General features: G+C 50.3%; 1 protein-coding gene across 1 annotated transcript in view; it reads left to right on the forward strand.

The window, feature by feature from the left end:
- The first annotated feature begins 2,169 nt into the window (after positions 1–2,169).
- Positions 2,170–27,027, forward strand: part of EHD3 (EH domain containing 3) — a 27,224-nt gene continuing 2,366 nt past the window's right edge. Inside the window, exons 1-5 of the mRNA XM_011370751.2 lie at positions 2,170–2,868; positions 11,961–12,137; positions 15,100–15,197; positions 23,022–23,434; positions 24,119–24,283. Coding sequence (XP_011369053.1) covers positions 2,642–2,868; positions 11,961–12,137; positions 15,100–15,197; positions 23,022–23,434; positions 24,119–24,283 — 1,080 coding nt within the window. The 5' untranslated portion in view covers positions 2,170–2,641. The remainder of the gene's footprint in view (positions 2,869–11,960; positions 12,138–15,099; positions 15,198–23,021; positions 23,435–24,118; positions 24,284–27,027) is intronic.

Below are 27,027 nucleotides of genomic sequence, written 5' to 3' on the forward strand. Positions count from 1 at the left end.
AAATATATATTAAGTAAATAAAACCATGGATGAAGATTTATGCACGAAGACATTCACCTTTCATTGATGATAACTGAAATGGAATAGTTAACTCTGAAACAGAGCTTTTATTATTGTTGACAATAATTATTCCAGGTTTCCATGGCAGTTTCCATCCCTTTCTCCCTTTACTTCTAGCCAGACCATGGTAGTCTTGGTGACAAAGGGAAGAGAATGGAGAAGAGACAGGAAAGGCCCCAATTTCATAGTGTCACCCCCAAGGGCCTATAACAAATGCCACAAATTCTGCTATTGGCAATTATAATCCTTTGAGTCAATGAGCCATCCGCAGTTAAGGTACAAATGAACTGAAAGGAGCTGCTCGCTGACTCCTAGCTTATCCAATAGGTCCGAGCACAGGATGGTCCCCACGTAGTAAATGAAAATAATAGTTAGATTTATCTCTAGGTTTTTGGGGTTTTTTGGTTTGGTTTGGTTTTCTGTAAATGGTATCTTTTTTTTTAAATTGCCTGTATAATCCTTTATTGTTAGTATATAGAAATGCTGCATTATTACTCAGTTCTTTTTGAAACAAGATAAACTTCCTACTCTTCAGGTTTGAGAGCTGAAGTTAGATGTGTCAATAGGCACTCAATAAATTAGATATTCAGGGCTGACATTCAGTGGTACACAATACCATCACTGTACTGGTTATTAAAATTTTGAAATATTTCCACAGTGGAGCTCCTTCTTTCTCCCCTGGCACCCTGGTCATCCTGGACTCCCCGTGGACAGACCCAGACCTCTTCAAGCTCCAGACATGACTAATAAGGTTTACCATCTTTTCTGGTGTTAACTGGACATTCATGTAGCTTCTTTATAAAAGGAAATTTTGTGTCTTTCTCCAAATTTCTTTTATTGGAATGCCTTTCTTTCTTTCTTTCTTTCTTTCTTTCTTTCTTTCTTTCTTTCTTTCTTTCTTTCTTTCTTTCTTTCTTTCTTTCTTTCAATGTGCCCCTTTTTGCCTACTCCTGGCCAACTGTTCCCGCTCGCATTCTTACTGGTATGATACTGGAGATAATATGATCTGCCTCATAGAGCTGCCGTGTAAATCAAATGGAACAACACTCACTGAGAACTCAGCCCAGCACCTGCACATGCTGGGCACCTAATGTTAACAGTGATTAGTAATAACATTATTCTTAGTTCCTTACCCCTATATGACTCCTGTTTGGTCAAGCAAAGCCTTTCATGCTTGGCCTCAGACACCCCCGTTCACCCTCCTGATCCCTATACTCTAGCTAGTGAAACTGTTTATTTTGCCTTCACCACATCAAGTTCTTTTGTCTTCCCATGCTTTTGCAAATGCCCTTCATTCTGCCGGCAATGTCTTCCTTCTTCACTGTAGATTCATTGTTTAAGAACCAGCTCACCATCATGCTTTCTGTGAAGCCTTCCTCAGATGATTTACACAAAAGAAATGCCTCCTCCCCCTGTGAGCCCATGGCCCTCTGCTCATATCTCCTCTATAAATCCTGCCTGGACTGGAGCTCTTGGAAGACAGAGTTTGTACGTGCTCATCTTTGTGGTCAACTTTGTATCCACAGTCACCAAAATCGGTGAGCCCATATTACCGGCTCAGTACCTGCAGGGCTTTTGCTCGTTTTGTTTTATTGGAATGAATGAATGAATGAATGAATGAATGGGAATGGTTTTTACTTCACCCTAGACCTAGCAGAAAAGTTTGAGTAGTGACATTGTTGGTTATTTTGTGTAACCTGGTATTGGACTCTTCTTTCCGTGCCCCAAGAAAAATATTTCCAAATACTAGAGTACTTGTCTTCCTAAGGAATGGAACTCAGCAAAGGAAAGGCCCTTTGAAAGCAGTGAGTGATGAGCCGATCAACTCTGTCTTCGCAGCTGTCCCTGAGAGGGCGCTATTCTCAAATCAAACCTCCAGAGGCCGGCTCTGAAATACCAGCGCGTTCCCACAGGATTGAGCATCCCTCCCTTCCCAGGCAGCGGCCGCCGGTCCCCTGAGGAGCGTCTGCCCACAAACATGGCTGCGCCCGGCTCAGCTTCTCCTCGCCGAGACCCGCTGGCCAGGCCGGCCTTGCCAGTACTCGGGGACTTCCTCCACGAGCCCGCTTCCTGCACCGCTGGCATTTAAACCGTCGCCTAGGGCTGCGGGCTGCTGCTGCGGATGCTGAGCTGTCCGCGGGCTGGGCAGCGCTGCCACCTCCCTTGAGCCGCCCGGCCCTGCAGGAGCGGAGCCGAATCATCCCCTAACTGTACCCCGGCCGGAGCAGGAGAGGTCTGGGGGCAGATCGCGAATTCCGGCATCTGGCAGCTTAATTACAGGTTTGACTTTAATTTCCAAGATCGAACTCTCCTTGCTCAGCCCGGATATTTTTTCTCCCACTGGCCTTGGTTGCTGGATGAAGCTTGGTCCCAGGAGCTTGGGAAGAGTTCGCTCTTGGCTCCGCGACGTCGCCCCTGGGGACTCCGAAGCCGCGCGACCTCCAGGTGAGGCGGCGGCGCGACTCCGAGCCCGGCGGGCCCGCCCTGCGGAGCATCTTCCTCGGAAGAGCCAAGGGCGCCAGGACGCGGGGCTCCGCGCCCTCCCACTGGGGCTGCGTGCAGGGGGCGAGAGGCAGCCGCGATGTTCAGCTGGCTGGGGTCTGACGACCGCCGGAGGAAGGACCCTGAGGTCTTTCAGACAGTGAGCGAGGGGCTCAAGAAACTCTACAAGAGCAAGCTGCTGCCCCTGGAAGAGCATTACCGCTTCCACGAGTTTCACTCGCCCGCCCTGGAGGATGCTGATTTCGACAACAAGCCCATGGTCCTGCTGGTGGGCCAGTACTCCACTGGGAAGACCACTTTCATCAGGTGAGCGGGTCTAGGGGCCTGGCAGCCTAATCTGCCGCCCAGTGATTAGGCCTTCCATTCACTCCCGGTGCCCCCTCCTGCCTGGGGACAGCCTTCACTTGAAATCTGAAGAAATCCGTGTGCGTGTGTGTGTGTGTGTGTGTGTGTGTGTGTGTGTGTGTGTGTGTGTGTGTGTGCGTGCGCGCGCGCAAAGCTTACCCCCACAATTTCATTTTTGGTCCTCTGCCGCATCCTTACTAGTGCCTCTCCACTGTACTTGAACCTTGGCTCAGGTAGTCTGTTTGAAGTGTTCAATTTCAGAGCCATCCCTATTCTCCCCATTTTATGGATGGTAAAAGTGAGGCCCAAGAGGCACGAGTGAGAAAATTTCTGGTCCCAAGAGTACCTTTATGATGGTGGGGGTGTCTTACACCCTCACTTTTTAGAGACATGCCCTTCATGGCCAGGACCACTTCTCTTGCCTTTTAAAGGCTTTGGCCACTCACATGAGTGCTTTACAGTTGCAGCTGAGTAGATGGGCTGGGGACCTTGTGGTGCCACTGCCTGATAGTGTCACTTGTCCTATTATCAGTTTCCTTTTCCGAGCAGAGCTCCTACATAAAGCTCTTGGTAAATGGACAGAAGCAATATCTACAAACAATGTTTTTTTCTTTTCCCTTATTTTATCTTCATGGCTCAGTAATAATATTAAAGTCTTTTAGAGGTAGAAGGATATTGATGATGATCTCATCCAGCCCATTGAATTGACAGATGAAATAACTGAGGCATAGAAAGATTAAATGCATTGTCCAGAGTCATATAACTGGGGGTGAGGCCAACATGGGATGCTGGTCTTAGATGCATGGGAAGAAAAGCAGCAAAGTTAAGTTAATGGTCTGATTACGGATATTCTAGATATATATTTTCTCTACTGCTAAGCTTATAACACAAGTCTTCTGGAAACAGGACATGCTCCACACTAACGCTTTATGGCTGAACAGTGTAACAGATCAAGTTTGCCCTTATTGGGTAGACAGCTTTGGGCTCAGCAGCTCTGAGAGACTGAGTGATTTTTGAAGAAGTTTGGTACCCAAGTGGGGAAGTGGGAGGGGGCGGATGGGCTGATTAGCTTGGATCTCTTATATTGTTAGAACTACAAGAGCCCTTAGCCATATGAATCTAATTTATTGCTTCTTAACTTTTTAAAAGATCGGTATTTTCTTTGAAAATCTGATGAAAGCTATGGGCTTATCTTTAGAAAAATGCACAAATATCCCAAATTTACATATAACCTTAGGGGCCCAAGGGCCGCTTTGGACCTTAGGGTGAGAACCCTGACCTAATCTGTCTCTTTTATCAAACACTCATTGCTACCAAAGACACTCCAGAGGTACAAAGACACTCCAGAGGTACAAAGACACTCCAGAGGCACAAAGACACTCCAGAGGTACCTACCTGGGTTCTCTACAAGGTTTCCTTTGTATTCGATGTCTTCCGCATGGCCTGGATTTTGCCCCACAGGAAGTCCAGGCCATGCACAGATGGCTCCTGCCCTTATACAGCCTTCTCTGGCCCTCTGGACACACCTTGGTTATTTAGAGCCTCTCCTTTCTGTAACACCAGCACTTAACAACTGTGCCTTAGCTCCTGGGGGCTTTGCCTGGGGTCACAGCCACAGGAGGTTTCTATTATACAATCGCAGAATGGGAGGGAAGGTGGGGAAAGGCAAGTGTCCCTTGGGACAGAATCCCCAAGCAGCAGACTAGTTTAAGTGCCTCTTGTCTGAGACAGTCTCTTGGCTTTGCCTGCGTCATGCTGGCTGTTAACTGGGTCTGAGAAAGTGGCTGGGTTGAGTCGCCATAGATTATTCATTATCTGAGGGAAACAGGAAAGCTGGAAGAGGCAGATCCCTCCTCTTTCTTACCGTCCAAGTACAAGAGTTCTCTCTCCCCATTCATGTCAGTAACTGAATTTAGCTCATGCAGCAAAAGCTGTCCCCACGTGAGGGAGAGCACCCGCAGGGGGGGGGGGGGGGTCACAGCGCAGCGAAGCCGTCCTAAACCAAATTACATATTTTCCTGCTTTCTCAGTAAATCTACTGAAGAGTTATTTTCTTTAAATTGGAATATGCAAGAGAAGAATAAATTTGAGAAAGAAGAAAAAAAATCACCCATAATCCCACAACTCGAGGAAAACCATTTTAAATATCATTCATATATGTACATATATATATATATATCCAGTATTTTTAGCAATTTTATAACACAGTTGAGATCATGTCAGAATGTAATTTTGTATGCTGATTTATTTCACTTATAGTAGGAGCATTTCCCATATAAATTAAAGAATCTTCGTAAGCATTATTTTTAAGAGCTGCGTGATATTTTGTGGTATGTATATGCAGTTATTCACTTCACCAGCCTACTTCTTTTGAATGTGTTAGGTTGTTTCTGATTTTCTTACTATTGTAGAATCACTCCGAATATTTCTGTGCATAATATTTTTCCACAGATTGGACTGTTTTCTCAGAGATTCCCAGCAATGAAATCACTAGGTCAAAGATTGTGTGGTTCTTTTTGTTTGTTTTATTTTTTAAGCTCGATATTCAGAGTTACATTTCTGAGTTGCTTTCCAGGAGCGTAAATTGGTACAACACCCCTTCCTCAAAGCAAGGAGGCTGGGCTTGGGGTAGCTAGGTGCACAAGCTGTAGATCTTAGATGCCTTCCCTCCACCCCCTCCCGAGCCTGCTTCTCGCCTTGAGTGCAGTGATTATCCTCTCCATCCCTGGCCTGAACCTGTGTGGGACCTTTCCCTTGGGAACAAAGACTGGCCTCTTCATTCCCCAGCCCTTGGCCTTTTGCCTCCAGAGGGCCCACCCACTTTCAGTTATATGTACTTGCCGCGGGGTCTATTTCTTTTCTCAGGAAGTATACGCAGAAAAGGACATTCTTCTAATAACTAATTAATGTGCTATGATCTCTGCCTGAAATAACTTCCCTGGCCTAAGGCCCGGCAACCCAGAGTAATAAAATAAACAATAAATTGGCCTGGTGGCTGCTCCTTCCAACACAGGCTGCCTCTTCGGAGTACAGTAGCTCTGTGTCCCTCTGGCCCTGGCGGCCTTTCCTTCTGCTTCTGCTGCTTTTCTCCCTTCACTCTTCCTCTTGCTGGCATGCATCCTCGAATCTCTCCCCCCGTTGCATCATTTGGCCCCCTGATCACAGAGGTGAATAGCTGGCTTTTCCAGGGACTGAGGAAGGCCCAGTGCTCTCATGGGCCATAAGGAAGGCCTGGCTGGACCACAGCAGAGCTGAAATAGAAGACCAGGGAGTCAGGTGTGGAGCCTGGGGTTGCCAGAGAGAGCCAAGCTGCCTGTGTCTGCATGGGAGGGTCTGGGCTGATCTCAAGGGTAACTGAAGTATGAACACCTAGTGGGGCTGCTGGGGCCAGGATGGGGAGTGCTATTCAGCTAGCCCTTTTGACCTCCCTTAATTCTGTAGGGGGCTGTTTGAATCCTCTCCAAAGGTGACTCAGCATGCCTGTGGCTCTCCATCTCTCATTAACCACCCTGGCATCCCTGCCACCCAGGCCTCACTCCGTGTATTACAGCATCACTATCCCAGGAAAGATGATTCTCTGCAAAGCCGAAGGGCTAAAGAAAGGGGCCACCATTCCAGGTAGACCCACTGACCTCCGTGAGGTCTATCCTGCCAGCCACAGTCCCTGAAACACCCTATCCTGTCCACCCTGAGGACAATGAATGTCCTTTTTCTGTCAGGGCTTTGATCTGCTAGTCCCTAGGTAGGCCCACCTGCCTCAGGTCCAGCGTGAGATCTGCACTGAAAGTCAGGTGTGTGGAGGTCATCAGGAGAAACTGATTGGAGGAGAAGGACCTCTGGAGAAAGGGCTCCATCTCTTACCATTGACAATAGGACCAGGCCCTGAGAAGAGCACAGCTGGCTCAGCAGAATCCAGGACCCACCAGGTACCAACCAAGAGAGCTTTTTAGCAAGACCTAAGCCTTCTGAACCTCAGTTTCCTTATCCCTAACATGTGGATAGTAACAACTACATCTTAGAGTTACTCTCAGAAATTGGAGGGGAAAGAATCAACGTAGCTCCAGTTATGCTCCAGGCACAGTGCTTGTGGCTTTAGCATTCCCTCTCCTCATTCTAGATGATTCTCTAAGAAGAAGCTTAGAGGCTGGCCCTCAGGAGGTAGGGGAAACCCTTGTCTGGCACCACCCACAGTTGGGATGAAGGGGAAGGGGAAGTGTGCTCAGGGAAGCCTAAAGGAAGAGCATGAGCCGGACTCTGGGCAGTGCTGGGAAGCGGACTAGGCAGCCAGCCTAGCTCAGGGTGAGGTCAGGCAAGCGGAGGCGGGTAGGGGCTCTACCGTGTGTCCATTAGTCCTTTGTGCTCGGGTCACTTCATCCCATGGCAGAGGCTGCTGCCCCAGGGACGTGATGTCTGCTACGGGGAGCACAGAACTGACTCAGACCTCAACTCCACCATCGGGGGTGTCCCACCTACTTCCTCACTTTGTGTCTCTGGGGTGCTTTACTGTCTCCCTAAAACCCTGTGAGGCTGGTAGGGCAAGTATTATTATTTGGACTCTTTTAAAGCTGCAGTACCCAAGGCTTAGAGAGACCAAAGACTCAGACATATAACATGAATATCTATAATATAAGGCAGAAAGTGATATGTGCCTTTTAGAGTCTACTAAAGATAAGCAAATTAAGAGCTTGTAGATTTTCAGGAAGAGGGTAAGTCAGGTTGGGGTGAGGGGGGAATGAATCAGTTAAGGCTTCACAAGGAGACACTGGGACAGGATTTGGAGACAAGGTAGAAATGCCCTGAGTACTCACAGGCAACAATGAGGTGTTGGTTTTCTCTAATTATTATCTCTGCTCATATGAGCAAATGTCTGGAGGAGCTTTGCTTTCCCCAAACCAATGGATGTCATCTCAAAACCACCCTGTTCCTCTGAGCTAGTTAGAAACCAAGCATTATTTCCATTTTAGAAATCAGAGAGACTGAGCGAGTGGGCTGTTGGTAGACATGGTCAAGGTCATATCTGTGATGGAGCAGCCACTCATGAAGGTGCATTCGCCAACTGAGCCAAGGCAGAGGACCCAGCCCACGGCAACACTGTTTGGGGAGAACAGCCTCTCTGTTCTCCTGCCCCGGGTGCTGTTCCAGCAGCAGCCTGAGGTCTGGCCCCACCGCTGTGTGGATGGGCACTTTGGAGGCAGACTGGGTTAAGATTCTTGGCTCCAGGCCTTACCCTGGGTGCTTAGGTCACCAGTAAAGCAGACCACGTGCTTAGATTGCCAGGCAAGCAAGACACACAGAAACAAACAAACCAAAAAATGAGGAAAATGTCCTAAAAGAATTTACTGAAGAAAAATATGCATAGTCCTCATGGGAAAAATCAAAATTGTGTTAGACTTCCTTACACCTATTTTATGGTTTTAGTACTTATTTTGCATTGGATGGTGGGGAGGGGGCATGGAGGGTGCGCCAAAATCTTTTCAGCTCTTAGAGCCGCTAAATATATTCATTTGGCCCTGAACTTGGGCAGCCTAGATCTCAATTTACTCCACTGCAAAACTGAAATAATGCTGCCATCCCACAGTGCTCGTGGGACAGATTCAGTGGAATCATCCAGGTAAAGGTCCCTGAACAGCCTGCTGTGTCCCTCCTTATCCTCGGACGCCCCAAGCAAGCCAAAGCCCTCCGGTGTGCAGGGGTGGTCACCTCACCCATGCTTGAATTAACTTTTCTTTGTTTCTGCTGCCGTGGGAACGGTTTCGCCTGGCAACAGAGGCGATTTGTATCACTTCCCATAGAGAAGCGGTGATGAGATCCTCAATAGGTTGTCCTTTCTGGACACAGTGGTGGTGTTGTTAAGGGAGCACCCAGTGCTGCAAGCCATAGTCAAATGTCCCCGAGAATTTACTCAGCTCCAGTTCTCTGCTTAGCTCCACCGTGGCCCTGGACATTCTGGTGGCCTTGCTGGACTCTGTTTCTCTAGATCCATGTGTGGTCAGCAAGTTCAGGGTCATGTGGGCTTAGCCAAGAGGGCAGGACAGTAGGCCCACCTCCGGGCCCTTTCCCCGCTGACTCAGGCTGCAGCCCCAGAGCATCCCAGGAAGTGGCCCTGTTATGCTGGAAGCATCATCCTTTGCTCATCTGCTGGTACAGCTTGTTTCTCAGGGATGGAATCTGAGACGCCTGGGTCAAAAAGGTATTTCATCACTGCCATTTGGCTTTGTAGGATGGGCATTCTCGAAGCTGCCTCAGAATTCTTTCTTTCTACTCCTCTGTATGCCAGCTTTTCCTCAAGGCTTTGATGATATCCACCTCCCACCCCCACCTCAGAATTTACACTCGCCACCCCCTGCAGGGCCCTGCTTAGGGCTTCTCACCCAGGTGCTCATTGAGCACTTGCTCCCAGCACACAGGCAGAATGATGGGGTTTCCCAGGAATGGTATTGATTCTCATGCAACTTCTTCCCAGGGGAACCTGTCCCTACTATTTTTAAGTCTCAAGAATGTCCTTTTAGAGCCAGTGGGCCTGGGGCCTGCCCTGGTCACCTAATAGCAACAACTTTTGCATGCCAAACCCCAGTCAGTGAGGCCTAAATGGGAACCCCCAGGGCAGATGTGTGTGGAGATAAATAGTCAGCTGGGTTTGTGGGCCCCAAAGCCTAACTTCTCCCCTAAGGCCTGGGCTCTGGCCAGCCTCCTGCCAAACCATACTCCTTTGTGGCCTCCTCCCATCCTTCATTCTAGTCCCAGGTGGGGCTCAACCCCTTTGTATTTCCTGGTCAAGGGGGACCTAAGGCAGGAAAGGAGACAGAAAATCTAGTGGTTAAGAGCATAAATTCTCAATCCAAGTGCCAGGTTCAATCCTAGCTCAGCTATTTACTATTGCATAACCCGAGGCGAATTGCTTAACCTCTTTCTCCAATTCTTTAAAATGGGATGCTAATCTAGGTGCCAGGTACTGATGTAAGTGCTTAAGGTCTGTAACTAATTTAACCCTCAGAACACCCAATGAGGTGGGTTTTCTTATTAGGCCCCTTTGATGATAAGGATTATAGTACTCACCTCAGAGGAGATGTGAAGATGAGATTATGTAATCCATGGAAAGTCTAGAACAGTGCCTGGCACATCACAGGTGCTTGATAAATCGGAACTATTACCTCCCACGTTATAGAGGAAGATACGGAGGTTTGCAGAGGTCCAGTACCTTCTGAAGGGCATATCCCTTGTGGTTAGAGAAACCAGGTTTGCTGGCCCCAGGCCGCTGAGACTGCCTGCCTTTCCCAGGAGGCCCTGAAGGAGAAAGTACACTGAGAAAGCAGGAAATGCTGCCCAGGTGTGCAGCTGTTATGATGTATCCTCACCACAGCCCAAGTGCCAGATTCCAAAATGGCCCTCTGATGGAGGAGAGCCTGCCTTCACACCAGATTGCTGCACTGGGCTCCTGGAGGGAGAGCAAGGGCATCCCGAGACAACCTAAAGCCCTCGGGTGTGCAGGGCTAGCCTCCTGAGCTGCAGTGCTCTGTGGCAGCAGCAACTCTACCGGCTCCCTGGGGAGGAGCCCATAGCAACCCCACTCAAACTGCCCTGAATGAAGGAGTAAACTCACAGCTCAGAACACTTCTTGAAGGCACGAGTAGGATGTCCATGTGCTGGAAGAAACCCCAGCAAGTCTCCCTGGCCACCACTCTGTGGACGGGACCACTGCCCCAGGCCCACCTCAGGGAGGCATAGGGTGGGCAGAGAGCCTGGGCCCTGTAGACATGGCTGCTCTGCCCTGACCTTCTGAAAGGCCTCGATCAGCTCTTGCTGGCAGTGATTTCCTCAGGAGAGAAGACAGTTGAAGAGCAAAGGATTTGGTATTAGACTGATATGGATCGGGGTTCCAGCTCCACTGTTAGCCGTTTAATGTGGAGAAAGCCACAGAACCCTCCCGAGCCTCAGTCTCCTCAATATCTACCGAGAGAGCTACTGTGAGGCCCAAAGGAGATCATGTTCCCCAAGTGATTAGTGTAGTGTCTGGCATGTGGAAATTCTATTGTCAGTGGCGTGATCAGTCAGATGAGAGGGCCGTGGGCCCAGGTTGCATGTTGGATCTACTGGAGAGCTCCTAAAAAGGACCAGTGGTCAGGACCCCACCCTGAGTGAATGGGTCGGAACCCCTGGGGGCGGGGCCCGGGCACCATTAGCTGGGATGGTGCTCCACAGCAGCTTGGATGGGCAGCGGGCTGAGGACCACTGGTCCAGGAGGTCTCTGGGTCCCTTCCCAACTAACGGTCTCTGACTTCACCTCTCTTCTCCTCAAAGCTCCTTGATTTTTCTCTCTAAACATAAATATGCGCCCTCAAAGTTTAAGGGGTTCTCAGCACATGGTGAGGACTCCCTCATGGTCCTGTGTTTGCTGGTCAACCCATCACTTAGGTCCTTGTCCATCATGATCTTGGAAGATGGCCCTGGGACTCTCCTCCGGCCAGTCCCAACCCAAGGCAGCTCTGGGTTCCTCCTTGGAATCCAGCTCAATCTCTTTCTAAAGGGCTCGGTTGTCCTCACAGGCTGCTCTCGTCATTCTCTGGCTTGTCATGTGCCTTCGCTCTTAAGTTCTAAAGGGGGCTATGCACAGGGGCAATGGCCTTGGGCTCTCACTGCCCAAACCAGAAGAAGAGCAAAGAAAGGGACTCGCCACCTACCACAGAGTCCATGGATGGTCTGCCTTCAGGGCCGAACGCTGCAGTCTTCTGTGTAGGAATCAGTTTCGACCCATGCTTTAGCTCTGAGCCCAAACTTTGCTTTTGTTTTTGTTTTGTTTTGTTTTGTTTTGTTTTGTTTTGTTTTTCCTACTGATTCAGGGAGGGGAAGAGATAAGAACCAAGAAAAACAGATTTGAGATTTTAAGTTCAGCTGCAATCCCACACCCACAATGTCACCTCTCCCGGCCATGATCTCTCTCCATGCTCTGCATCTGCCCTTCTTCCCTGATGTGCATCGTCGGCTGCCTTGTGGTAGACACGCAGGTCGGCCTGTCTGCAGAATCCCTGAAGTACGACTGTGCTCCCTCCTGCCAGGTACCTGCTGGAACAGGACTTTCCGGGCATGAGGATTGGACCCGAGCCGACCACCGACTCCTTCATTGCGGTGATGCAGGGCGAGGTGGAGGGGATCATCCCCGGAAACGCCCTGGTGGTGGACCCCAAGAAACCCTTCCGGAAGCTCAACGCCTTCGGCAATGCCTTCCTGAACAGGTGAGGGTGGAAGGAGCACATGCCCTGACTGTTCTCTGTTCTTCTTCCTGGAGTATGAGAAGGGAAAGCATGGGGCAGGGTCTTGGGAGACTCGATGCCTTTCCATACTTTGTGTCTCTTTTGATTGTCCCTTTCTTCCTGGGAATGTAGCTGAGTCAGTCACCATTGATTAGGGATGTGGGAGCTGCAAACGCTAGGCTGACTCATTCTGATCAAGGACGGAGCAGGGAAGGATACAGCAAGTCGAATCACATCCCCATAGCTGTGTCTCCCGCCAATAAAAGCAGAGAGGCTGCTCTGTATCGGTTGCCTGGCCTACAGCAGGGATTTACTTTCGATTGGAAGGAGGGAGGAGAAGGGTCTTCTCTGTTGCTGGACATCGTTTTTACTTGGTGGAAAGAACCCTGTGCTTAAGATGGAAGCCCCGAGTTTGAGTACTGACTCTCCTACTAAACTAACTGTGTGGCCTTGGACAGGTTACCCCTCTCCCCTGGGACAAGTGTAAGCCTGCAGACACCAGGGTCATCGTGATGGTTTGAGTGAAGAAAGCTCTAGGGAATCCTTGGCAAGCTGATCTGGGCCTTCCTGTTATCATTCTGCTTCACTAAAATGCAGGCCGATGCTGATCGCACTTTTTATGTAAATCCACAGCACAATTTTACATGCGGATTGCACTTAAAAATTTCAAAACTACTTTCTCTAATTGGAAGTATTACAAGGTATGAAGGTAAAGACTATGGGCTTTGGCTTCAACAGACCTGGGTTCAAAGCCTACCAAATAGCCCCATGGATCTTAGACAAATTACCTACATTCTCTATGTCTCACTTTTCCCATCTGTAAAATAGGATAATAGTAATATCCTCTTCCAAGGGAAGCAGACTGATGTGGCCCTTGTGAAGCTGGCATTTGACATCGGTGTTCAATGAGGGGCGAGATGACACCGAAAGAGTTAAAAAAGAAAAAGAAAGAAAAAGAAAAAGGACATTCCAGAGAAAACTGGAAAAAAAAAATAAAAGGGAGGAATGAAAGAATATGGTCACCAGAGACAGACACCTACCTCAAGCTTCAGCAAAACGTGGAATGTATTTGAGGATAGTGGAGTGTGCCACAGAATCTAAGGACCGGAATGTGGCTGGGCCTCAGGCATGGCAGAAACCATGGGCTGCAACTGGACAGGGGCTGCGTCACTGACGTTTCTACCCCGTTATCTAGCACAGCGCACGTAGCAGGCACTCGGCAAATATCTGTTGAACCGAACTGGATATACTGACAACCATCATATCTGATCGTGTCATTCTTTTGCTTAAAGCGTTCTGATGGGTTTCTACTGCCCTCAGTATAAAAATCTAAATTTCTTAATGTGACTTTCAGGCCCTAGGGATCTGGGTCTCACCTCCCTGTCCAGCCTCATCTCTGGCCACTCCAACCTTCCCATTCTTGCCTCAATGATATGTACACCCCTGGAATGTTGTTTCTCTCTCTCTCTCTCTCTCTCTCTCTCTCTCTCTCTCTCTCTCTCTCTCTCTCTCTCACACACACACACACACACACACACACACACACACACACACACACACATACACACACTCATTTCTGTGATGCATTTACTGTACCTACTTGTGTTAGTTACCTCAGGCTGCCATAAGAAGTTGCCACTAGGTGACTTAAAACAACAGAAATTTATTGTCTCATAGTTCTGGAGGCCGGAATCTGAAATCCAAGTGTTAGCAGGGCCATGCTCCCTCAGAAAACTCTAGAGCAGTGGTCCCTAACCTTTTTGGCACCAGGGACCGGTGCTCCTATGAGCATCTAATGCCTGATGATCTGAGGTGGAGCTGAGGCGGTGATGCTGGCACTGGGGACCGGCTGCAAATACAGATGAAGCTTGGCTTGCTCACCTGCCGCTCACCTCCTGCTGAGAGGCCAAGACCTAGTACTGATTCACAGCCCAGGGATTGGGGACCCCTGCCCTAGAGGATCTTTCCTTGCTTCCTCCCCCTTCTGTTTGCCCTAGCCGTTCCTCGGCTAGTGGCAGCATAATTCCAGCCTTTGCCTCTGTTGTGACATGGCCATCTTCCCTCTGCACATGTCTGTGTCTTCACATGGCATTCTCCTATCTTATCAAGTGTTGTATTATAAAATTCTACACCTGAAATTTATATAATGTTATTAAGCAATATCATGCCAATACATTTAATTTTTAAAAAGATACCAGCCGTATTGGATTAGATCATCTTTTGGAGACTTGGTTCAAGTCCTGCCTCCTGTGAAACCTTCCCGACCCCCTTTTCCATGTGTCCCTGGCCTCCTCACTTAACCTGCATCTCTGCAGCCATCTCACCGCATAGCAGAGGTTCCCTGAGACTATGGGACCACATAATAGACTGGGGAGAGTAGGACACCTTCACCAAAAATGGCTAGAAGAGAGAATGCTTGAAGTAAGAAGGATCTAAGTTAGGTTTACCACTCTGTATTTCGAAAGTTCAGATGTAGCACTAGAAATATTTCCTTGAATAAGACTTGACACTATTCTAATAGTGAAGTTTAGTATTCGGATAGCTCTTTGAAGCCCAAATAAATGTTTCTGGGTGGTGTGACCCATTCATCAAGTTCAGCTCCAGTGCCTCTTCCTCCAGGAAGCTGTTGTGTTTGCCCACGTACATGCCTCCTCCCCGACCAGACTGTGCTTCTACAGGAGCAGGGATTGGGGTTTGGATCCCCGGTGTCCCTGACACAGGGCTTCAAAACGTATGGCTGCCTCACGAACACCCAGGGAGCTTCTTCAAAGTACAGATCCTGGGCCCACCACTGACCTGGGGCCTGGGCATCTGCACTGCAAGGTAGCCAGGCTTCTGAACCTCTGCCCCAGGGCAGGGGAGGTGAACTTGCAGCTGAAACAAGGGTGCATGAGCGGCAGCAAGAAGACAGCGGCTCACCGTAAGCTTCCTCCTGTTCGCGCAGGTTTGTGTGTGCCCAGCTGCCCAACCCCGTGCTGGAGAGCATCAGCGTCATCGACACACCAGGAATCCTGTCCGGGGAGAAGCAGAGGATCAGCCGAGGTGAGCAAGGCACCTGGTATGGTTGGCTCTGGCTCCATGCTGTGTTTGTTCTCTCTGGTATGTTCTCTAGCTTCCGGAGCAGGAGAGAGGCCCCCAGGGCCTTGCTGTCCCTTAACAAGCCAGCGCCGCTTCAAATGCTGTGTGGGGTAGTCCCAGGCAGCTGACAAGTTCAGGTGCTGGCCTCAGTCTTCTCATCTGTGAAATGGAGACATCAATATCTTCCTTACTTCCCTCGCTCGGGTTATTCATTCTCCAAGCGAGACACCTACCATGGGCCGGACCCTGGTTGCTTCTGAAGTCCCTGCAGCCCTGCCCCAGGAGGGTGCCTTTCTGCAGCGGAGGCAGGTGCATGCAAAGAACTTTATCTCAACACGTGAGGATGACAGCGTGCTCTGGGGCATGGGAGCAGGGAGTGGTATGTGAAAGCACTTTGAAAACTGTTCACTCCAGACAGACACAGGGTAATTGTTCATTAAGCAGGGTCACCAGCGGGATGGTTAGGAATCAGAACTCTGGAGCCAGCCTGCCAGGGTTCAAAGCCTGCCTCAGCCACTTCTGGAAGCTTGAGCTTGGGCAGGTTTCTTTGCTCTAGTTGGTTCATCTATAAAGTAGGGAGAAATAATTCTATATACATTATAGGTTGTTTGAGGATTGAAAGAAATAACACAGATAAAAAGCCTGCTGCCTGGCACATAGCAGCGCCCAGTAAACACGAGATGTTACAGATGGTCACCATCATCCTCTTCTTGGTTTTTTCTAGCTCTAAAATGCTAGACCAGTGCTGTAAAAAAAACTAAAAACAACAGCTCCTGGCTCCCCACTCCCAGCCGCGGCTGCCGCAACATGCTGTGTGTGCCCGGTAGCCCCCCACCCTTTCTGTGTTCTGTGTGCCTCTCTGGCAACAAAAGCCGATGAAGCTACATCCACCCAATACTGGAGTTGGAAGCTGGGCTGGAGCCAAATCAGCACTCGGAAGTCAGCATCCTGGAAGGGAAGGTTTTGGACTCAAGAGTTCCCTGGGCAGCAGCTGGGACTCTGGCCTCCCCTGAGCCAACCTTAGATGACTATCTGCTTCCCTCCCACATGGCCTCAGCCCCACTGGGGCAGACACAAGGTCTGTGCCACCTCAGTGGGTGACAGAAACCCCCTCTACCAGGGGCATGGCTTGCAAAGGCCAGCACCCACTTACCCCCAGACCCCTCCATGAGCGCCCAGGGCCGCATAGGTGCCAGGCCAGCACTCCCGAGGCCCTGTACCAATGAGTGCTGCAGGCGACGGCCAGATGCAGGCCACTGCTGCCAAAAATGGGCTGCTGTCCAGCGCTCCTGCCAGCTGCCTCAGCGTCCTCCCTGAACACAGCAGCTCGCAGGCACCCAGCTCAGCAGTTGGAGTACACTGTGGCTGTGTCAATGGGGACAGCCAGTCTTGGCTGGGGACAGAGAAGGAAGACAGTGGGAGCGGCCTGCTCAAGGGCCTCGTGACCCCCAGTCTGTCCCGAAGGGAAGACAGAGCCTGCTCTTCGGGGACCTGTTTCTGGAGCAAGTGGGAGGGAGGGGAAGGCTGGAGGCTCCAGCAGGAAAACCTGCCCCTCCCCACATTTCACTGAAGACGTGACATCTGGGAAGAAGGGAAAGAGAGCAGCGAGTCAGGAGGGGGCTTTGGAAACGATGTGAACAGTTCATGTAATTAGCAGCCTGTCATCTGTGTAAGTGGGATGTGGATAGAAGGCCCCTGTGAAGGGGCTCCGGGAGCCTGGGTCCCTAACCCCGGGCTGTATGGTGGAGAGCAGCACAGTGGTGTACAGGTAGGGGGAGCTGGCCTGAAGCCATAGAACCCATGGCCTTGAGGAGAGAGGGGCATCTCCTCACTCTTCTGGTCTCTATGCCGTTTATAAGCATCCTTGCACCCTGTTCAGGGCCCTGTGGAGATGCAGCTTGGGTGGCTCTCTGACTGACTTCTATTAGTTTCCCTAAACACTCCCTGCCTCCTGACCAGTCCCCACCCTCACCTCCCACCACCACACCCGCAAGATGCACTTGGGTTCATCCTTAGTTTAGGTCTAAAGGGGATTTACTGTCTCATGTGGGCAGCTTATATCTATCCTCTCAAGAAAAGCTCAGGAGAGCCAGACTTAGTCTCCCTAGCGGGTAGGTGGCATCTGCACCTGCAAGGCCAGGCGGCCTGACAGGTGGGTCCAGAGAGGACTCCAGCCTCTGTGGTTTCTAAGAACGCTGGACTGGGAGCTCAGAGCATGGAGTTTTAGAGCTTGCGTGGGTGTCAGCAGGTCACATTTTCTCTTTGAGCCTGTGACAAGGGGTAATGATACCCATCATATGACCCTGTGAGGTCCACGGATGGTGATGGAAACAGAGACATCAGCTCTGGGTCTGGATCTCAGTGAGCTTCCTTCTTTCCCCTTCACTGCCAGCCAGGGCCGCCCATTGAACAACCCCAGGGTAATCTGGGGTAAGCAGCCCTGCTTCCAGGACCCCTGCCTTCCTTAGCTTCTGTCCTATTTCATTCTTTTCCTAGTCTTCTAGTTTCTCTCCTGTATGTATATTTGGACCTCAGCAGCTGCCCTGTGCAAAATGGGTGCTGGGTCATCTTGCCTGCCCTTCCTATCCTTTCCCGTCTAACGAGACTAAGCTCCACCTCTAGAAGTGATAGCCCCATGAGTGGCCCCCCAGGCCTGTTTGTTCTCCGTCTCCCTGAGTACAGACTATAAATGCAGCTGCTGGCAAAAGCCTGTGATAATAACAAGAGCTGGGAGCTAGGCCGCCAGCACTGCATCACTTTCCCGAGGCAGTGCTAACCTCAGCTCCCCAAGGAGACCAGGAAAATTAGGTGGGGGTCACACACTCTCAGATATCAAGGGGACCCCAAATGAGGAAATTTCCCAGGATGCAGTCCCTCCTCCTCCCTCCTCACAATCAGCCATAGGACCTGAAAGCTTCAACCTATACCTACACACATAAACACCCACCAGTCCACACAAACACCCACACATCTACACACATCCACACACACTCACACCGCCTTCCACACACCCTCCCACATACAAGTGTGTGCTTCTTGCCAGAGCCCTCAGAGCTCTGGGTTTGGTCAAAGCACAGATTTGGTGTTTCTTCCCTTCCTTCTGCCAGCCCAGGGTAGGACAGAACCCCCAACCTGGCTGAGGGGCGTGCAGAGCCTGAAGTCCAGCCCACGTTCTGCTCTGCCTGAGCTTCACGCTTGGCACAGAGCTGTGTCTCACCAGAATAAAAGGGACACCATTATCAAATCTGCATAAAGCCTTCCCTAGGCTGTTGGTCCCGTGTGCTAACATTCTGGAAAGTAAGCTGCTCTGAAGGGCTCCCCAGGCCTCAAGCTTCACCCAAAGGTGCACTCAGGCCCCAGGCCAGCACTGGGCAAAGTGTGGTCCTTGCTCAGGGTGTGGCCCCTCAGCCCGAGTCTGGAGGTGGGTGTCTTGGGGGAACAGGAAGAGCGAGGGACATCCGGGAACCTGAAACTGGCAGGTCGTAGGCCGGCACTTGTCTCTGGATGAAGGTGCATTGGGGTGGGCAGCAGAGGGGCAGGGAGGCAGTTCCTGGAAGTGACAGGATGTGCCCAGCCCGGGGCTCATTACTGGGAAGGAGCAAGGAAGCAGCAGAGGTGGGAGGGCTCCGGAAGCCTGAGTGTCCTTACACTTGGGAACCAGACTTCCCGGCTGCTTCTCAGCTAGAAATCCCCCAGGTCCCACCCTAGAAAAGCGACCTCTTGGCATGGAGCGCACATCCCTCCCAGCAGACCCCTTCCGGTGCAGGTGGACGCAGCAGGGCCACAGCAGGTAGAAACCTTCGCCAGGTCCCAAAACTGGAGTTGGAACTCTGACTTCCTGATACCGAGTCCAGTGGCTTTTCAGCCCATTTTTATCACCTGCCCAGGAAGAAGGCAAGACGTAGGAATGAAGGCAAACTCATCTCCGGGTTTTCCTTGGGAGACCTTAAGGGGGTCTGGGCTGATCCTCACAGTCTCACGTCCCTGGCCTATCCCTGGCACCCTCACTGGAGCAGGGCCTGCATTTAAGGACCTCTGGGGCTTCGGACTATGTGCTGTTTATGTGTGCCCAAGCAGGCATCCTGCTCCAGGGTAGAGCAGCAGAGTCCTGCCGCCCTTCCAAAGAGCTCGCTGACAGCCTTGTGGTCATCTGGAGGCCTGTGACGAGTCTGTTGGGCCACTTCTGGGAGGCATGTTCCCTGTGTCATCTAAATTCTTCCCACAGTTTTTGAAATTGATGTCTTTTTGGTTTCTTTTTTGCTAAAATGTCTTTCAATCTTGAAAGGCATTTTTGGAGGCAGGACTATGTACCCACCGCAGATAAGTGCCTGGTTTGAGGTCTCAGCCCTCTGAGCTCCAGCCTTATACACAGCTGTGAGCCAGAAGGAAATGTGGACAAGGATCAAGGATCTGGATTCAAGTTTGCTACCACGTGGCTGTGTGAGTGTGGGCGAGCCCCTTAACCTGTCTGCTCCCTCCGCCTTCCCTGTGAGATGTGCGTGCCCTGTTTGCCTGCTGACATATGCAGAGATATGAGGATCAAAGGAAACCTTGTGGTTGAAAATACACAGAAATATGCTGCCTTGTCCCTTGCACTTCAGCCTGCAAAGTAAGCCAGTGGGTGATTAAAAAATTGGCCTTGCTTATTGTTTGTCTCATTGATTTCCTCCTGCCTGGCATTACTTAGAAATTCTGTCTTTTCAGTCCTCTAGAGTCTAGGGATGGGGGCAGTAGGGAGAGCCCCAGACCCCTGAAGGCTGCTCAGCCTAGTGCCCGCAGACCAGATCTCTTGGAGCCAGCAGACTTGCTCTAAGCAATTCCAAGAAACCCAGTTTGACTATCAGTCTCCTGGGGCATGAATCTCCCTCACCCACTGCCCTATCTCATGAGCCCTTGGGCTGCTGCAAGTGCTCAAGAGCTCCTCTTGTGGGTCTGAGCTATTTCTGGGACCACTGAGGAAAAGGGAGCCTGTCCCTGGGTGTCCTGTTCACCCCAGACATTGGGGGAGAGACTCCAGACTAAGTCCAGACCCTCTCTCTGCTATCAAATCTCATTGCCATGGCCGTACCACTGACCTCTCATCAGTCAGGTGTTATTATACACATTTTACTGCTGAGAAAATTGAGGTTCACACTCGTCGAAGGCCACACAGAAAATAAATGGGAGAGCTAGTTCCATGCCTTTTTCTTCAGTGGGTCCAGTCCTTGCCTTTCAGATACTCCCATTCCTGGATGTGCATAAGCAGAGTCCAGGAAACAATTAAATACTCATCCTGGAGACTGCTAGTCTCTGAATAGCCAGGAGCAGGAGGCTGAGCTTCAGAGGAGACCCATGGAGTCCTTGCTCGATTCTCAGGGTTCTCACAGCCACACCCGGGAGAAAGCGCCCGGCATGACTAACTCTGTAATTTGATAGCAGCTTGCCCGAGCATGCAGAATTTGCAAAAGTAGGAGCATGAATAGGAAGCCTCTGTGCTTATAAAATCCTAGAAAGGGTTCCCAGAAGCCATCTGCTGTCCTCAGGATCCCGAGACATTTAAGAAAGACAGTGGCCCCTGCCTTCTTTCTTCCTGTCCTGCAAGGGCTTTTTTGTATCTAATCTCCATCCACCCTGCTGTTCTCTCCACCCTCACACCTCCAGTCTTAGAAGCAGGGAATCATGAACTGAGAAAGGAAGCTCAAAATCTTCAAGTCCAACCCCCTGGCTTGACAGGCAAAGAGACCAAGGACCAGAGAGGGGAGACTGCTTGCCCAAGGACACACAGCAAGTTAATGGCTGAGCAGAAGTAGAGGTGGGCTTTTCCCAGGCCAGTGCTCCTCAGGTGATTCTTCAGAGCATACCCACCTCATGGAAACTGGCTCTTGGAAGGAGCTCTTCATAAAGGGGATGGAGCAATAGGAACAGCCAAGGTCACAGGCACTTTCACTCACAACCCCTTCTTTAACTGAATCCTCACAGGGACCCTATGGCAGGGTCTGGTGGGTTTTAATTCAGAGACCAGAAAACTGAAGCCCAGAGATAACTGGTTCACTATCCCCTGGGTGTAAAGAGCAGAACAGGGTTCACATTTCAGTTTTGTGGGGACAGGAACGAGCAAGGAGCCATCCTGTTCTGGCAGCACTGACCTGGTTCTGTCACTCTCCCCTCACCCTGAGTCGGGGGCTGGTCAGCTCTGGGATTTGCCCCTGTCCACCTCCAAGCCTTCATAGCCCAAGCATCCTCTTGCGTGGCTGGGGCCATCGGGGATGGGGGAGAGGCTGGAGGGATGGGACCTCTTTTCTCTGCAGCTTCTCTGGCCCCTTCTCTTTCCCCAGCAATCTAAGCAGCGGCTAGAGTGTTGGACTTGGGGTTGCAAGCCCTGAGTTCTGGTCCGGCTCTAACCTTACCGCTGTGTGGCCCTGGGCACATCTCTCACCCTCCATGACCCTTCATTTTGTTGTCAGTAGAGTGCCCAGTGCTGGCTGCTCTGGCTGCTCAGATGGTTAAGAGTGGCTGATACAGTGAGCACTGAGGGCTGGCATTGGCTGTACAGGTGGAGAGGGCAGTAGCGTGCTCTTCCCAGCTGCCCCCCACCCCGATGGTCTGCACGCCTCGGCTAAATCCTAGTCAGGCCAGATTTGGGAATAGGTCTCAGCAGAATGCCAGATGCCTGAGCCCTGCAGCCCTCCCTAGCCACGAGGAGGGCCTGCTTGCTGGTTCCAAGCACCAGAGCAGTGAAGCTGTGACCTGTTTTCTAGGGTGGGGGTTGGGGCAGGGAGATCAGGTTGTCCTGATTTTTCTGAGCCCTCTGGCCCCGTCCTGCCCACAGCTCTGAGGGACTGCCTTTGAGAAGCAAGAGCAGCCCCTCTACCTGGCTATGTTGAAGAGAAGATTAAAAATAGCCAGGAGCCATCCCTGGGGAGGGGTGGGGAGCAGATGCAGGCCCACCTGAAACTAGAAAGTATGAGGCCTCCTGGGCTCTGTGCGAGCTGCTGGCAGGGCTTTTCTTCCTGGGGAGGAGTGGGGAAGAGAGGGGAGGGGAGGGCAGAAAGGTGGGCAGGGAGACAGGGAGCTGCCCTTTTGGCTCATGCAGGAAGCTCAGGGCCTCAGGGTGGTTGGGTCCAGTCCTGGCCCCACCCCTTGCCAGCTGTTTGATTCTCGCTTTATCTCTGAACCTCAGTTTCCTCCTCTGGAAGGTGGGAATGATACTCCTCACTCTGCCTACCACAGAGGGTGCCATGAGGGTGAAATGAGGTCATGACATGAACGTCTGACAGCAGAGCAAGCATTGAACCTGGGGTTAGAGAGCTAGGTATCGTTCTCCCCAGCTGCCTCCTACAAGCAGGGTGGTCCTCGCTGAGTTGCGGTGTGACCATCTCTAGGTAGCACAGACAAGGCACCTACCTCCTTAACTGAGCAGAGCCCAGCCCCAAAGTCCTTTCCTGGGCCCTGACCCTTAATGGAGAGGGCCCCTTTCCTTTAATGAAAAGACTAAATAGGAATAATGATGTTAATAATAATTAGTATTTATTGAGCAAGCTATTATTAAGTGCTGGGCTCTGAGCGTATTTAGTCCTTATAATTCTATTAATCAGGTACTGTTAGTATGCCCATTTACAGATGAAAAAGCACTGACCCAGAGACACAGAGTAACTTGCTCAAGGCCAAATAGTGAAAATGTGGAGGAGCCAGGATTTGAACCCAGATCTGATTCCCAAGACTGTTATTTCTGCTGCACCTTGTGCCTCTCCCCAAACACCTAGCTTGTGCCCCAAAGTCCCTGCTCCCTGACTGTCCCTCTGCCGGCAGGATATGACTTTGCTGCCGTCCTGGAGTGGTTCGCTGAGCGGGTGGACCGTATCATCCTGCTGTTTGACGCCCACAAGCTGGACATCTCGGATGAGTTCTCGGAAGTCATCAAGGCCCTCAAGAACCACGAGGACAAGATGCGGGTGGTGTTGAACAAGGCTGACCAGATCGAGACACAGCAGCTGATGCGGGTGTATGGAGCCCTCATGTGGTCCCTGGGGAAGATCGTTAACACCCCAGAGGTGATCCGGGTCTACATCGGCTCCTTCTGGTCCCACCCCCTTCTCATCCCCGACAACCGGAAGCTGTTTGAGGCTGAGGAGCAGGACCTGTTCAGAGACATTCAGAGTCTGCCCCGAAACGCTGCCCTGCGCAAGCTCAATGACCTCATCAAGAGAGCCAGGCTGGCCAAGGTAAGGCTGCCGCCTGAGGAGATGGGCGGCATGGGTGGCACCAAGGGTTTGGGGTGGGGGGCTCAGCTACAAGAGCTGAGGGGTGCTGCCTGCAACCCTGATCTATTGCCTGCCCACGTGAGACTGTCTTATTGCATCATGAGTGTCAGCTGTGCTAACTCCAGCAGCTGTGGGGCAGGATAGTGTGGTGGGTATACTCATAGGCGTCAGATGGCCAGATTAGAGCCCGACTCCATTGTTTACTAACTGCGTGATCCCAACCCTAGTGAGGCCCTTCGTCTCTCTGTGCCTGTATCCACCTCTGTAAAATCAAAGGGTTGGAGGATAAGGTAGAATAGAGAATGTAAAAGCCCTCATCACACTGCCTGTGACCTCCGAAGTGCTCAGTAAATATTAGCTGTTGCTAATTGTTCTCCTCCTCGACATCGTCTCCGGTATCACCATCCCTGTTACTGCCTTGACCTTGACCTTAACCTCCCCACAATCTCACCTCTCCCATGAGAGCTGGAAAAACAGCTCAGCGCTGCCAGCAGTATGAGAGCAAGAAGGTAGAGATAGGGATTGTTTCAGAAGCAGAGCAGGAGAAGGAGGGGTTTACGGGAAGAGATGGGCGAGAGCCACCTAGGGGGAAGGAATGAATCGAGGGTCTTGATCCGAAGCGTTCTCTCTGCCCTCGTTTCTCAGGTCCATGCCTACATCATCAGCTCTCTGAAGAAGGAGATGCCCTCAGTGTTCGGGAAGGACAACAAGAAGAAGGAGCTAGTGAACAACCTGGCTGAGATTTATGGCCGGATCGAGCGGGAGCACCAGATCTCTCCTGGGGACTTTCCCAACCTCAAGAGGATGCAGGTAACCAGGGTCTGGGCCTCCAGGACAAGGGACAGCATCACACAAGCTGGCTGAGCAGCCTGAGTATGGAGGAAGCCACACTCGGATGCCCCAGATGGAAACTCAACCCAGAATCAGAATGCAGGGAGATGACCGTCGGTCTGTGCTCCCTGCTGAGCTGTCATTGGCCCAGCAGGTGTCATATCTGGGCCTGGAGAGAAATGCAGAGCCCCAGTGCTCCTAGAGGGGCAGGACTGTCACGTGATGTTTGGGGTCTGATATCTCTAGCTCATGATCTTCCCCAGTCACAGCCACCACAAGCTCAGAATCCCCACCATGTCATGTGAAATGGCACGAGTCTCCTGACAAAGGTTCTCCAGGCCCTCAAGTGCTTAAGCTGTTCTCTGAGCTCCCACTGGGGAGTGATTTGGGACACAAGGCACAGAGAAGTCCACACAGGAGTTTGCCATCTTTGGAGCACACTGTGGGCCCCTCTTTTGTCCAGGGACCATCACACATGATTGCTCTCGTTATTCCGCACAGTAGTCCTCTGAAGGAGGCATTTTTATCCTACCTTTAAAGATGAGCAAACTGAGGTTTATAGAGATAATTAACCTTTGCAGTTAGTTGCCTGCAGCTTTCTGAGTGTAGTGTTCACATAGCCTGCCAGAAGAAAAGCCAGGGAGGTATCCTCACAGCCCAAGCAAGAAACCACAACACCATACTAACTGACTAAATCCTCCTTGAGCCTCTGTCTCTTCATCTGTAAACTGAGGTTCCAGAAGCACTCACCTTACACAGATGATGCGAGCATCAGTGAGATAATACTTACAAGACACTTAGCACAGAGCCTGGGACAGACTATGCCCTTAAAATTCAGTAGCAAGTTAAGTAAGAGATCGCCACTGGGGCAACCTGGGTGATGAGCACAAAGGACCTCCTATCTGTATAATTTTCACCTCTTCTCATGATTCTATAATTATTCTAAAATAAAAAGTTTTTAAAAATTAGGGAATTACAGAAAAAGTAGCAGCAGATGTAGTCGTAATATTGTTTTTGCTCTTGGTACTGATTTTGATCTTTAGCTTGGGAATCTGTTTCTCAGTTTAAGACTAGGGTTTCAGAATATTACTATAGTCCCAAATAGGCATTCTCGGTTCCTTATTTGGTGAAATAAGAAGAGATAATAGACATTTAAAGTATGCATTTGTTCCTGTACCCACTCAGTCCTATAACTGCCTACCACGAGCCAGTCACTAATTTCAGAATTACTTTAACGTAATTCGGGTGTCTCTCCAGCTGCAGCTTGGAACACTTCAACTTTTAGTTTCTCTTTCTGATAAGAATTTAATTATCTCACATGTGGGATATAAAACTGAAAGCAACAAACAAACATGACAAACAAACAGAGACTCTTGGACACAGACAGTGGACTCAGTGGTTACCAGAGGAAAGGGAGGGAAGGAGGAGGTAGATAGGGGTAAAAGGGGTCAAATATTTAGTGATGAAATCGAACTTTAGGTGGTGAACACACAATGCAATATATATAAGACGTACTGTTGAATCGTACACTTGAAACTTATTTGATTGTATTAATCAATGTCACCCCCAAAAACTTTTAATAAGAAAAAATAATTTAATACTCTGTAAGCAAACATTTGAGAGGATGACATTTGAAGGTAACCACAGGACGTCTCTCCGTTTTACTGTGAGGAATCCTTTCTCAACATACCTTCTCGTTTGTTTGCCGGTCCTATGTTTGGTATGCTGAATCAACGTAAAGGGCTGCTCTGTGGGGGCGTATGTGTGGGGGGATGGGAGCACCCACGACGCCCCCTGGAAGATATTGGGACGCCTGTTTGTGAGCCCACCAAACACACTGAGATGTGAACTGGCTGGGAGAGATGCGAGGGACCTTGGGAGGTTATGCCCTGAGGGCAGGAGGAAGGGCTTGCCCAATCTGTCCTCCCCAACCCCTCCCAACCCCCACGGCCTCCTGGTTCGGCCCTGCCCTGGAAGGGAGGTGAGGAATACCCAAGCTATCGCTTGCTCTTGAAATGTAGCTGTGGGTGTTTTCAGAATTTTTCGGCAGTGAACTCGATGTGCTTATCCCTGAGGCTGTGCTCTGTGCACAGCCTCTGCCCAATGTCCTGAGATTGCTCTGGCCAGGGCAGAAGCAGAAAGCTCTCATTTTTGTCACTACAGAGGCCAAGGAGAAGCAAGGTGTTCTAGACGCAAGACCTTTCCAAATCACAAAGATAGCATATTTCTCTTACCTTGTGCTGGGGGTGTTGTGGGAAGGTCAAGAAGGAACCTTCTGCAGAATCTGCACGCCTGCCATGTCTGCTGTGTCCGAAACTTTGAGAGAGGATCTAATAGTTAGAAACTCTCCCCAGATGATTCCAATGAGCATCCCGATTGAGAACCACTGGTCTGAGAAGGGTTTTTGGCTTCTATTATGATTTTTTTCAGTTGTCTATAGTTCCTTCCCTAAAATAGATAGAATATGATTTTCCTCCCTCAGAAAGGCACTGCGGGGAGCAAATGAGATAATATAGTGAAAGTACTTTGTGTTTTTCAAGTATAAACCTTATTAACATAGAGACCCACGTGCCTCAGTCTTAGAGGGGCACAGCATTCAGGAACCACTGTTCAATAGCCAAAACTAACTGAAAGAGAAATTTAATTATTTACTTTCTAGAACAACATAAATGGATCAGATCAATATTTGTTAAATTTTCCTTTCTTTCCCAGCCCCTGCAACT

This window comes from Pteropus vampyrus, unplaced genomic scaffold, assembly GCF_000151845.1.
Source record: "Pteropus vampyrus isolate Shadow unplaced genomic scaffold, Pvam_2.0 Scaffold173, whole genome shotgun sequence".
Lineage (NCBI taxonomy): Eukaryota > Metazoa > Chordata > Mammalia > Chiroptera > Pteropodidae > Pteropus > Pteropus vampyrus.